This window comes from Eleutherodactylus coqui, chromosome 6 (genome assembly GCF_035609145.1).
Source record: "Eleutherodactylus coqui strain aEleCoq1 chromosome 6, aEleCoq1.hap1, whole genome shotgun sequence".
In the NCBI taxonomy this organism is placed as follows: Eukaryota; Metazoa; Chordata; class Amphibia; order Anura; family Eleutherodactylidae; genus Eleutherodactylus; species Eleutherodactylus coqui.
Window position 1 is genome coordinate 230,226,066 of NC_089842.1, and position 12,477 is coordinate 230,238,542.

The 12,477-nt window shown below is 49.3% G+C and overlaps 1 protein-coding gene across 2 annotated transcripts in view; it reads left to right on the top strand.

The window, feature by feature from the left end:
• Window positions 1–12,477, top strand: part of LOC136633382 (cytochrome P450 2H2-like) — a 61,510-nt gene that overhangs the window by 14,550 nt on the left and 34,483 nt on the right. The window contains exon 2 of one of the 2 annotated variants that reach the window (XM_066609081.1): window positions 9,617–9,841. In XM_066609081.1, coding sequence (XP_066465178.1) covers window positions 9,662–9,841 — 180 coding nt within the window. In that variant the 5' untranslated portion in view covers window positions 9,617–9,661. Of the gene's footprint in view, window positions 1–9,475; window positions 9,842–12,477 lie in introns of those variants that run through there. The other variant, XM_066609080.1, reaches the window with a different exon arrangement.

Below are 12,477 nucleotides of genomic sequence, written 5' to 3' on the forward strand. Positions count from 1 at the left end.
CTGCCTAGGAAAACAGACAACATGCCAAATTCCTTGTGTGGCACAGAGTGTTAAGGCAGCAGAAATACAGTCCTAAGCTCTTGCTCATGACCTGAAGGTTGCAAGTTCAATCCCTCCATGTGGAATCTGAGCTGCCTGTGGACATGAGGCCTTACTCTAAGCTATATTATTCACTGGCTCTGGCATACTTGTGGTATAGTATTCTGATAAATAGTTTGATAAAAGAGCACACTCGTTCGAGCATTAGGGTGTTCGAGATGCTCGGTACCTTCCCTGCATGTTTAGCGACATTTTCTGGCCAATAGACAGGCAGGGAAGGCATTACAACTTCCTCCAGTGACGTTCCAGCCCTATCCCACCCCCTGCAGTGAGTGGCTGATGAGATCAAGTACTGATGACCAACGAGTACTTAAAGCGGGCTCGCCTCAGACACGCACTGGGAGAGATCAGGAAGAGTGCTGTTCCTGCTATAGGGAAAGTGGTAGTGTAGGATCCTGTGTACAAGAACCCCAATGGTTCTTCTTAGGGCCATATCTGACTGTGTGCATTACTGTTGTGGCTGCTGGGAGCAGTTTTGCACAATTTTTTTTTTTCATCTCTGGCTGTGCAGGCTATAGCGTTCTCAGTCAGCAGTCTATTATACAGAGTATAGGGAAAGTGCTCCTGAGATAGGGACAGTGTAGTGTAGAATCCTGTCTAAAAGAATCCCAACGGTCCTTCTTAGGGTTACCTGTGACCGTGTGCATTTTACTGCCTGGCTGCTGGGAGTTGTAGTCCATCACTATTGCAGAGCCAGACCTTTTTGCAGCCTTGCGTATAATTTTTTTCTGGCTGCAGTTTGCGTTACATAACCGCTGTCAGCCTCCAACTGTACGCCAATAATTGCATAATTTTTAACACCGCTCTGTGTCTGCCGTCAACTTCATGCACAGCGTACGGTGACAGCCACTGATAGAGGGAAAGTCATATACACGCTATATAGGCTGTATTGCTTTTCAAAAAAATTTAAATAAAAGCTCCTTCATTGGGCTACCCTTGACCGTCTGAAATTTACTGGGTGTATGCTGGGAGTTGTAGTGAATCACTATTACGCAGCTAGGCCTGTTTGCAGCCTTCTGTATTCTTTGTTTCTGCCTGGAGTTAGCGTTACATAACCGCTGTCAGCCTTCAACTGTACGCCAATAATTACATAATTATTCACACCGCTCTGTGTCTGCCGTCAACTTCACGCACAGTGTACGGCAACAGCCCCTGATAGAGGGAAAGTCATATAGATGCTATATAGCCTGTATTCTTTTTTCAAAAAAATTTAAATAAAAGCTCCTTCATTGGGCTACCTGTGACTGTGTGCATTTTACTGCCTGGCTGCTGGGAGTTGTAGTGAATCACTATTGCACAGCTAGGCCTGTTTGCAGCCTTCTGTATTCTTTGTTTCTGCCTGGAGTTAGTGTTACATAACCGCTGTCAGCGCGAAAGTGTACGCCAATAATTCCATAATTATTTACACCGCTCTGTGTCTGCCGTCAACTTCACGCACAGCGTACAGCCACAGCCACTGATAGAGTGAAAGTCATATACACGCTATATAGCCTGTATTCTTTTTCAAAAAAATTAAAATAAAAGTTCCTTCTTACGGCTACCTGTGACCGTCCGAAATTTACTGGGTGTCTTGTGGGAATTGTACTGCATCACTATTGCATGGCTAGGCTTGTTTGCAGCCTTCCTTATTCTTTGTTTCTGCTTGGAGTTAGCGTTACATAACCGCTGTCAGCGTGACAGTGTACGCCAATAATTCCATAATTATTTACACCGCTCTGTGTCTGCTCTATTCGTAATACACCATGTTGAGGGGTAGGGGTAGGCCTAGAGGACGTGGACGTGGACGCGGGAGAGAACGTGGAGTCAAAGTGAGGTTGTGGGCACAGGCCGAGTTCCTGGTCCAGGTGAATCGCAGCCGCCTGCTGTGGGATTAGGAGAGAGGCACGTTTCTGGGGTCCCCAGCTTCATATCACAATTTTTGGGTCCACGTGGTAGACCTTTATTACAAACAGAGCATTGTGAGCAGGTCCTGTCGTGGATGGCAGAAAATACATCCAGCAATGTATCGACCACCCAGTCTTCTACGCCGTCCACTGCTGCAACTCTGAATCCTCTCGCTGCTGCTCCTCCTTCCTCCCAGCCTCGTCACTCCATGAAAATGACACATTCTGATGAGCAGGCAGACTCCCTGGAACTGTTCTCGGGCCCCTGCCTTGATTGGGAAAAAATTATTCCTCTCTTACCTGAGGAGTTTGTCGTGACCGATGCCCAACCTTTGGAAAGTTCCCGGGGTCCGGGTGATGAGGCTGGGGACTTACGGCAACTGTCTCAAGAGCTTTCAGTGGGTGAAGAGGACAATGATGATGAGACACAGTTGTCTATCAGTGAGGGAGTAGTAAGGGCAGTAAGTCCAAGGGAGGAGCGCACAGAGGATTCGGAGGAAGAGCCGTTAGACGATGAGGTGACTGACCCCACCTGGTACGCTAAGCCAACTGAGGACAGGTCTTCAGAGGGGGAGGCAAGTGCAGCAGCAGGACAGGTAGGAAGAGGCAGTGGGGTGTCCAGGGGTAGAGGCAGGGCAAGAGCGAAGAATTCCCCAACTGTTTCCCAAAGCACCCCCTCGCGCCAAGCCACTGTGCAGAGGCCTAGGTGTTCAAAGGTGTGGATGTTTTTCAGTGAGGGTGCGGACGACTGATGAACAGTGGTGTGCAACCTGTGTCGCGCCAAGACCAGCCGGGGACCCACCCCTACCAGCCTCACCACCACCAGCATGCACATGCATATGATGGCCAAGCACCCCACAAGGTGGGACGAAGGCCGTTCACCGCCTCCTGGTCGCACCACTGCCTCTCCCCCTGTGCCCCAACCTGCCACTCAGATCCAACCCTCCTCTCAGGACACAGGCTCGAGCGCCTCCCGGCCTGCACCCCCACCCTCACCTCCGTTGTCCTCGACCCCATCCAGCAATGTCTCTCAGTGCAGTGTTCAGCTGTCGCTAGCGCAAGCGTTGGAGCGCAAGCGCAACTACGCTGCCACTCACCCGCACGCTCAAGCTTTAAACGTGCACATTGCCAAATTGATCAGCCTGGAGATGCTGCCGTACAGGCTTGTGGAAACGGAGGCTTTTAAAAACATGATGGCGGCGGCTGCCCCGCGCTACTCGGTCCCCAGTCGCCACTATTTTTCCCGGTGTGCCATTCCAGCCCTACACCAGCACATCTCCCGCAACATCGATCGTTCCCTCACCAACGCGGTTACTGGGAAGGTCCACTTAACCACGGACACGTGGACAAGTACTGGCTGGCAGGGCCACTATATCTCTGAGTCAGAGCCTGGGACCGCACACGTCCTACCCACACCCAGAATAGCGGGTCCTTCCTCGGTTCTGGTATCTGCAGCAGTCTATGCCACCTTCTCTAAACCCTCCCCCTTCTCCTACGCAACCTCTAACTCTCAATTAAGAAATGTGAGCAGCACGTTGCCAGCAGTCGGTGTGGCGCGGCACGGCAGCACAGCGGTGGGCAAGCGTCAGCAGGCCGTGCTGAAACTACTCAGCCTAGGTGACAAGAGGCAAACAGCAGCCGAGCTGTTGCAGAGTCTGTCAGAGCAGACCGACCTGTGGCTTTCACCTCTGAGCCTTCAACCGGGCATGGTCGTGTGTGACAACGGCCGTAACCTGCTGGCAGCTCTGTAGCTCGGCAGCCTCACACACGTGCCATGCCTGGCCCACGTCTTCAATCTGGTGGTTCAGTGGTTTCTGAAAAACTACCCGCACTTGTCAGACCTCCTTGGCAAGGTGCGCCGCGTCTGCGCACATTTCCGCAAGCCCACCACGGACGCTGCCACCCTGCGGACCCAGCAACATCGGTTTAATCTGCCAGAGCACCGGGTGCTGTGCGACGTGCCCACATGGTGGAATTCTACACTCCACATGCTGGCCAGGCTCTATGAGCAGCGTAGAGCAATAGTGGAATACCAACTCCAACATGGACGGGGTAATGGTAGTCTGCCTCCCCAATTCTTTACCGAGGAGTGGGCCTGGATGGCAGACATCTGCCAGGTCCTCGGAAACTTTGAGGAGTCTACCCAGATGGTGAGCGGTGATGCTGGAATCATTAGCGTCACCATCCCGCTGCTCTGCCTGCTGAGAAGCTCGCTGCAAAGCATGAAGGCTGACGCTTTGCGGTCAGAACAGGAGACGTGGGAAGAGAGTATGTCACTTGATAGTCAGATCACCCTGATGTCTATATCTCAGCACGTTTTGAAGGATGAGGAGGGGGAGGAGCAGGAGGAGGAGGTGGGGAGAGACAGCTGGGCCCACTGCAAAGGGTACCCAGGCTGCTTGCCTCTCATCTGTTCAGCGTGTATGGGCTGTGGAGGAGGAGGAGGCGGATCTTGAAAGTGATCTTCCTAGTGAGAACAGCGATGTGTTGCTTACTGGTACCCTGGCACACATGGCTGACTTCATGTTAGGCTGCCTTTCTCATGACCCTCGCATTAGACGCATTCTGGCCACTACGGATTACTGGGTGTACACCCTTCTCGGCCCCCGGTATAAGGAGAACCTTTCCACTCTCATTCCCGAAGAGGAAAGGGGTTCGAGAGTGATGCAATACCACAGGGCCCTGGTGGACAAACTGATGGTAAACTTCCCATCTGACAGCGCTAGTGGCAGCAGGCGCAGTTCTGAGGGCCAAGTAGCAGGGGAGGCGCACAGATCAGGCAGCATGTTCAGCGCAGGTAGGGGAACACTCTACAAGGCCTTTGCCAGCTTTATGGCTCCCCAGCAAGACTGCGTCACCACTCCCCAGTCAAGGCTGAGTCGGAGGGAGCACTGTAAAAAGATGGAGAGGGAGTACGTAGCCGATTGTACCACCGTCCTCCGTGATGCCTCTACTCCATACAACTACTGGGTGGCAAAGCTGGACACGTGCCACGAACTTGCGCTCTATGCCCTGGAGGTGCTTGCTTGCCCTGCCACTAGTGTCTTGTCAGAGAGGGTGTTTGGTGCAGCTGGGGGAATCATCACGGATAAGCATACCCGCCTGTCAACTGACAGTGCCGACATGCTTACACTCATAAAGATGAACAAAGCCTGGATTTCCCCAGACTTCTCTTCTCCACCAGCGGAAAGCAGCAGTACCTAAAGATTATTTTCGCTGCAACCGCAGATAAAAGCAGTCTTCTGTATTAATGGTAAAACGGGGCATTTATCTTTGTCAATCTGTCTCTGACATTAGTCCTCCTCCTGCTACTTCTCCTCCAGAAACAACATGTCATCACGCTGAACGGCCAATTTTTCTGCGGCCCAAAAGGCTCATCTACATCTACCAATGTTTTTACAATTTTTCAAAGTTTCAAAAGTATTGAGACTTTAACATGAACCAATTTTTTCAACAGGGCTGCCTACAGGCTCTGTTACAAATTAAGCAACAATGAGCTGTATCTTTCAAAAAATATTTATGGGTTTCACCTGCCCTCTCGGTTGATCAATTTTTCAGAGGTACACTTGTACTCTTGGTACACTAATTTTTCGGGCCCACGCCTACACTCTTATCCAACTAATTTTTCCGGCCTTCGCCTACGCTCATGGTACCCCAAGGTTTCAGAGGTTGGCCTATACTATTACTACAGACATTTTACTGGGGTCTGCCTGCCTATACTTCTGCTACAAGAAAGTTACAGGGGTCTGCCTATACTGCTGCCACTGAAATGTTACAGGGGTCTGCCTATACTGCTGCTACAAAAATGTAACAGGGTCGGCTCATCCTTCTGCCACGTAAATGTTACAGGGGTCTGCCTATACTGCTGCCACTTAAATGTTACTGGGGTCTGCCAATACTTCTGCTACAAGAATGTTACTGGGGTCTGTCTATACTTCTGCCACATAAATGTTATAGGGGTCTTTCTATACTGCTGCCACAAGGATGTTACTGGGGTCTGCCTATACTGCTACCACATAAATTTTACAGGGGTTTGCCTATACTGCTGCTACAAGGATGTTACTGGGGTCTGCCTATACTTTTGCTACAGAAATGTTACTGGGATCTGTCTATAGTGTTATTACAGAAATGTTACTGGGGTCTCCCTAGACTTCAGCAACATAACTGTTACTGGGGTCAGCTTATACCTTTGCTACAGGAATATTACAGGGGTCTACGTATACTATGGGTGCACTAAGTCTTCCCATCGTGGGCTGCCAAAAAAACCCAGACTGCCTAAGGCATGGATTGTGGGCCGAAGCCAATATGTATTTTCTCTCACGTTACCTCAGCTATCCGGGGCACTGCAGTGGGATTTCTTTATGTACCGCCTGTGGGTTCCTGGGAGCCACCCATGCTGTGGGTGCACACAGACTTCCCATTGAGTTGTTTTACCTCTCTGTCCCCAGAACACTTACAGACTTGGGTAGGGTGCAGAGTGCAGATGGTTTACACCTTGCGTTGTTGATGAGGTATCCGACACCCAAACAGAATGAGTAGTGTGTTAACACATGGAGTCCCTATTGCTATGTCACTCGCAGCACCTTGGGCCACACAAGGTGTTTGCTGTGACAGAGGCAGACCCAGGGCCCACTCACATACTTCCCACACCGAGTATTGCTGCATTGTGGAGATGTGTAGAAGTGCTGGGCTGGCAGCTGAGTCCCCTTCATGCCCACGTTTGCAGCTCCTGAAGGAGGTGGCACAGGATTGGAATGAAGATCGAACGTCTATTTCTCATTGATTCTCTACAGCATTGTGGGCTATCGCCCCGCCCCTTTTAAAGTGGGTTACTGTCTGGCCCTGCCAACCCTCTGCAGTGTGTGCCTCTGGTTCCTCCTCATGGCAGACACACTTAAATAGACATAAATAGACATGAGGGTGGTTTGGCTATGAAGCCAGCGTGTGGCATGAGGGCAGCTGAAGGCTGCGCAGGGACACTTTTGTGTGCGCTGCGGACGCAGGGTCGTGCGGTGGGGTTGGGCAGCATGTTACCCCGGAGAAGAGGCAGCAGTGTGTGCCGCAGGCAGTGCTTGTGCTTTGTTGGAGGTAGTGTGGTGCTTAGCTAAGGTATGCATTGCTAATGAGGGTTTGTCCAAAGTAAAAATTGTTGAGGGGGGGGGGGGGGCACTCTTGCCGCTATTGTGGCTTAATAGTGGGACCTGGGAGCCTGAGATGCAGCCCAACATGTTGCCCCTCGCCTGCCCTATCTGTTTCTGTGTCGTTTCCATCACTTTCGTAGGTTTTCCAGATTTGCACCAATGAAAACCTTAGTGAGCATCGGTCATATACAAAAATGCTCGAGTCGCCCATTGACTTCAATGGGGTTCGTTACTCGAAACGAACTCTCGAGCATCGCAGAAAGCTCGACTCGAGCAACGAGCACCCGAGCATTTTGGTGCTCGCTCATCTCTATTTATTATACTAATCCTACCCTACATTTTCTCCTGGCAAGGTCCATTTGTCACTATTTTAAACTTTACAGTGCATCTTAGGTCATATTATTTTAATAACTTCAACTGTAATGAAACATTCCCTATGGACTTTACCCTGACTATTCCTTGTTTTGCAATATTGCTCCAATACATGTTTCAATGTCTTTCATGATTATAAATAAAGACTTTAAAAAAGAAGTACATAGACTTTCCCATGGAGTGTAACCCGTTGATTATGCAACTGTTCAGTAAAGTGATTTTTACAGAAGAATTGAGCCCCCACTGCCTCCATCTGTCATCGTCGCACCATCCAGAACCTGTCGCACCACCATCCAGTGCTGTCATCCTCTGAAGGCGGCACGCGGCCTGAAATTATGACTGTCCCGGGTGAGCGCTCTCCCTTCGACTTACATAGTAGAGCATACACATGCAACTCTGAGAAGAGTCAGATTTTAGTGCCGTGTGCCGACTTCACGATTAGGACCCCACATGAGATTCTAAAAAATCCATCGCCCAGCTCCCTGTCATGTCTCCTAACAGCACTATGACTTCTGCTACATTTACACAGGACGCCTGTCAGCTAAACGACTGCCCGAGCGCTAACGTCACCGCTAGTTGTTAGTGCCGCTGCAGAGCGTTTAGACAGGCAGGTTACTGCTGACTATCGCTGATTTCTCGCTGCCTTCTTGTCATTCTATATGAATCACTGAGTGGGGAGCGTTTACTCAAAGCGAGAAGCCAGCGATCCAGCGATGATTTTTATGCTACCCTGTTTCCCTGAAAATAAAACATACCCTGAAAATAAGACATAGCGTGATTTTTCAGAATTTTTGAGGATGCAAAATGATTTTTCAGGCTTTTTGAGGATGCTTAAAATATAAGCCCTACTCCAAAATTAAGCCCTGCCAACAGTTAATTAAAAAAAGCCAATTTAAATAGTGTCCAGGCAGCTATACATGTAGAAAAGTTAAACCTTTTTGAACAAAAATTAATATAAGACACTGTCTTATTTTTGGGGAAACGAAAAGTAAACTAATAGTGAAGAATGTTTTGCATTTACATGTAATGAGTTCTGTGCATGTTTTTTGTTTGAACACATTTTGCGCAATAAATGGCCCTTTTGGTTTATGGGGGGCATGGCAGGTCCCTTTAAGCAAGGATTGCAGTTGAGTTGGTGTGATAGTCAGACATGGATTGTTCAGGGAGAATGTATAAACAGAGCTAGGCGGTGGAGTGGGCAGATGACTGGGAGGGCTGCCTGCAGATCCAGAGAAACGCTTCCAGCTAGGAAATGCTCAAGCAACTGGAGCTGGAGGCGCAGAAAGAAAGTGCAAAAACACACAAAGGTACTCCGCTATCTTTACTTATCATATTACAAGCATCTTCAATATTTTACACCTTTTTATACTCCTAGAAAACCCCTTTAATACCAGCATCCTATCTGACTACACCCAATCTCAATTAAATAGTTATTGCTGTCATGTCAAAATCAAAAAGATTCCAAAAGTCAATAGACTGTATTATGCAATAGATCTGTGACTCTGCTGTGAACTCTCCCTCCCTGTTCTCAAGCCTTATATGCTGAAGTGTTACTCTCTGCTGTAAACACTTCCTCCCTGTTCTCAAGCATTATATGCTGGTTGTTACTCTGTGCTGTAAACACTCCCTCCCTGTTCCCAAGCATTATATGCTGAAGTGTTACTCTGTGCTGTATACACTCCCTCCCTGTTCCCAAGCATTATATGCTGGGTTGTTACTCTGTGCTGTATACACTCCCTCCCTGTTCCCAAGCATTATATACTGGTTGTTTCTCTCTGCTGTGAACTCTCCCTCCCTGTTCCCAAGCATTATATGCTGAAGTGTTACTCTGTGCTGTATACACTCCCTCCCTGTTCTCAAGCATTATATGCTGAAGTGTTACTCTGTGCTGTATACACTCCCTCCCTGTTCTCAAGCATTATATGCTGAAGTGTTACTCTGTGCTGTATACACTCCCTCCCTGTTCCCAAGCATTATATGCTGGGTTGTTACTCTGTGCTGTATACACTCCCTCCCTGTTCCCAAGCATTATATGCTGGTTGTTTCTCTGTGCTGTGAACACTCCCTCCTTGTCCTCAGGATCAGATGTCAGATTGTTCCCTTCTTCTTCCTCATATACAGCATTAATTCCAAGGACATAATACAGTCAGAGCTGTAATCACCAGGATGGCTCTGAATATTGCTGCAACCCTTCTCCTGGCTACTGGGGTCACTCTCCTAATTTATCTCATTAAATGGTGGGGTAAGGTTAAACAGAAGAACCTACCCCCGGGACCTATACCTCTGCCTGGATTGGGGAATCTCTTTCAGATCAGCAGCTCAGAAATGCCCCAGACTTTTGTCAAGGTATGTATATACACTTACTGTAAACTAATCCTCTCTAGGTCATTGGCTGTGTACTGCTGCAACCCCTATTGAAATCTGCTGCCCAAATAGCTCTCAAGTTGGAGTGATTTGGTAATAGACAAATGCTGTACATATGCAGCAATCCTTAACATGACCAGCACCTCTGATAACTCTGTTTGCAACATTGTATTACTAATAGTTGAGGTATCATAATGCATTAAATGTCACTTTAACATTTGCTAAATCTGTATAACATACTTTATGACAGTCTGTCTATTGCTCAATTTGCTAAAAACAGACTACTACAAACAAAAGCCTGTATTCTGCTGACAGATTCAAAGGGTGGAAGAAGGTCATTTGATGCCCCCATTGCAGTCTTGATATGGCACTGATACTGCCTAGGAAGGGAGATATCTTGATGGTTAATATGATATTGAATGTATGTATATAATATGTGTACCGTGGATATTATAATGCGGTATGTACTAATGTGCATACCAGTTCTAACATGTAGTTTTTTACTGTGAGAATTAAAACATTATGTTAGAAAGGCCTCCGGTCTATATCCGATTCATGGGGTACCTGTTGCAAGAAACAGAGCATACAAAAACATAGGAGCAAGCGTTCAGCGTCCCTGCAGTGCCTCTACAGGGAATGTGAAGTATTACATGGTGCTCATTGAAGTTTCGACATGTTGAGTCCTTTAGAGCTGTTCTTCTAAATGAATCCTAAATATGAGCGCCCCCCACTCTATTACAGGTCTGTGTAGGAACTGCATATTAGCACTCAAGGATGGGATTATATCTTGCTGTGTGAAATTTGGAAATCCTTTCCCAAAGTCTTCCTGATCACAGAGAACAGGATATGTTCTTGTCTCCTGCTTGAGCCCAAAATGTGCCTGCATTAAACTAACTAAGGCCTCCCTCACACAGTAGCGCTTTGCCGCAATATTCTTTTTGTTGTCGGCCTCAGCTCTCTGCAGCTGACAGCGGGGTTCAGCATACCCCCTCATTGATGCGGTGCGCTAAATGCAATAGATAGAACAGACTCCGCTCCCAAATCGCAGCACTGTAAAGCACCGTGATTGGACGGATGTCTGCTAGGCTCTATTGAAAACAATGGGAGCGTTCTACTGTGATTAGCGTGGTGCTCAGAATGCCATGCTAATCGCAGTAAGAAGCGCCTGTGTGACGGATGCCTTAGGCCGCCTGCACATGGGCGGAAATCCCGCCGCGGGATTTCCGCCGCTGAAAGTTTGCATAGGAGTGCATTACAATGCGCACTCCTATGCAGACGGCCGCGGTTTGGCCGCGCGAAATCTCGCACGGCAAACAAACCGCGACATGTCCTATTTTTGTGCGGGGCACGCACTCACCCGGCCGCCGGCTTCGGTCTGCGCATGCGCCGGCTGCGCCGCAGCCGGCACATGAAAGAGCTGGGGCCGCCAGGCGCGGGAGAGTACGCGCTCGTCCCTGCAGGCTCTCGGGTCGGGTCCCGCGGCGAGAATTCTCGCTGCCGGATCCGACCCGCTCGTGTGCAGGCGGCCTTAGGCCGCCTGCACACGAGCGTTCCGGATTCCGCTAGCGGATTTTCACGCGCGTATGGTACCTAAATGTGCTTGCGGATAGGTGCGGATGCGTGAAAAATCACGCGCGGATATACGCGGATGTGTTGCGGAAAAAAACGCGCAGAAAAACCAGCAGCCGCCCCTTATTGTAAACCCAACCCCTAGAGAACTGCCCATTCCTTGGAAAACAGCTTATAAACCAACACCCAGACTCCGTTTTGTCCCTCTTGCTTGTGCGAGCACCGTTAAATTATTCTGGCAACATGCTTTCACCCGGTGAGCAGATGTCTTTGTGGGCATGGTTGATCCATGTAACTTTTTTCGGGCGCTTCTCCAGCGTGACTTTATTTCAGTCACTGCAAAAAAATTCACAAGAGGAATTCATTACTACAGATTTTGCATTCTTACATCCTGCATTGGCAAGAAATATTACCTATCTCCCTCTACATATTGCGGGTGTCTGCTGAACAAGGCTATTAACCCAATAAATGCCGCTTCAGTGGCACCAGTGGAAAATACAACTGTTCCCGCAAAAAACAAACAGGGAGGGGGGCGTGTCCTGACTTTCCTTCAGGGCGGACGTGTTTCACCAGAGCTCCTGCACAAAGTGAGATACCCAAACCATCCAGTCACCCCAGACAACTAAACTCCCACCACAGAGCAAACAGCTACTCACCGGAACACCGGAGAGCAGTCTGAGAAGACGACCGGCAGACGAGACACCAGCGGAGAGGAGGAAAAAGCCGGCGGCTTATTGCGGCCTGCAGACCACGACACGCCGCTGACGGCGGGAAAAAGTGTCTGCGCTCCCTAAACCAACAGCGGGGTCCGCCGGGCAACTGCTACCGACCTCTACGGAGCAGACAACACCCGCTTGCACACCGCATCTTCCACACAACCGGCGGCGGGAGCCCCGACGACTGCACAAGGTCGGTGAGGCGGCGCGCGCCTCTGGAGCCTACTCTCCCGCGACTCTCGGCTGACGGCAGGTACGTCCATAGCCCCCCCCCCGCGCGGACAGAAGCGCTCTTCGGAGCCCAGAAAGGACCCCGACCCCGGGGAAAACTAG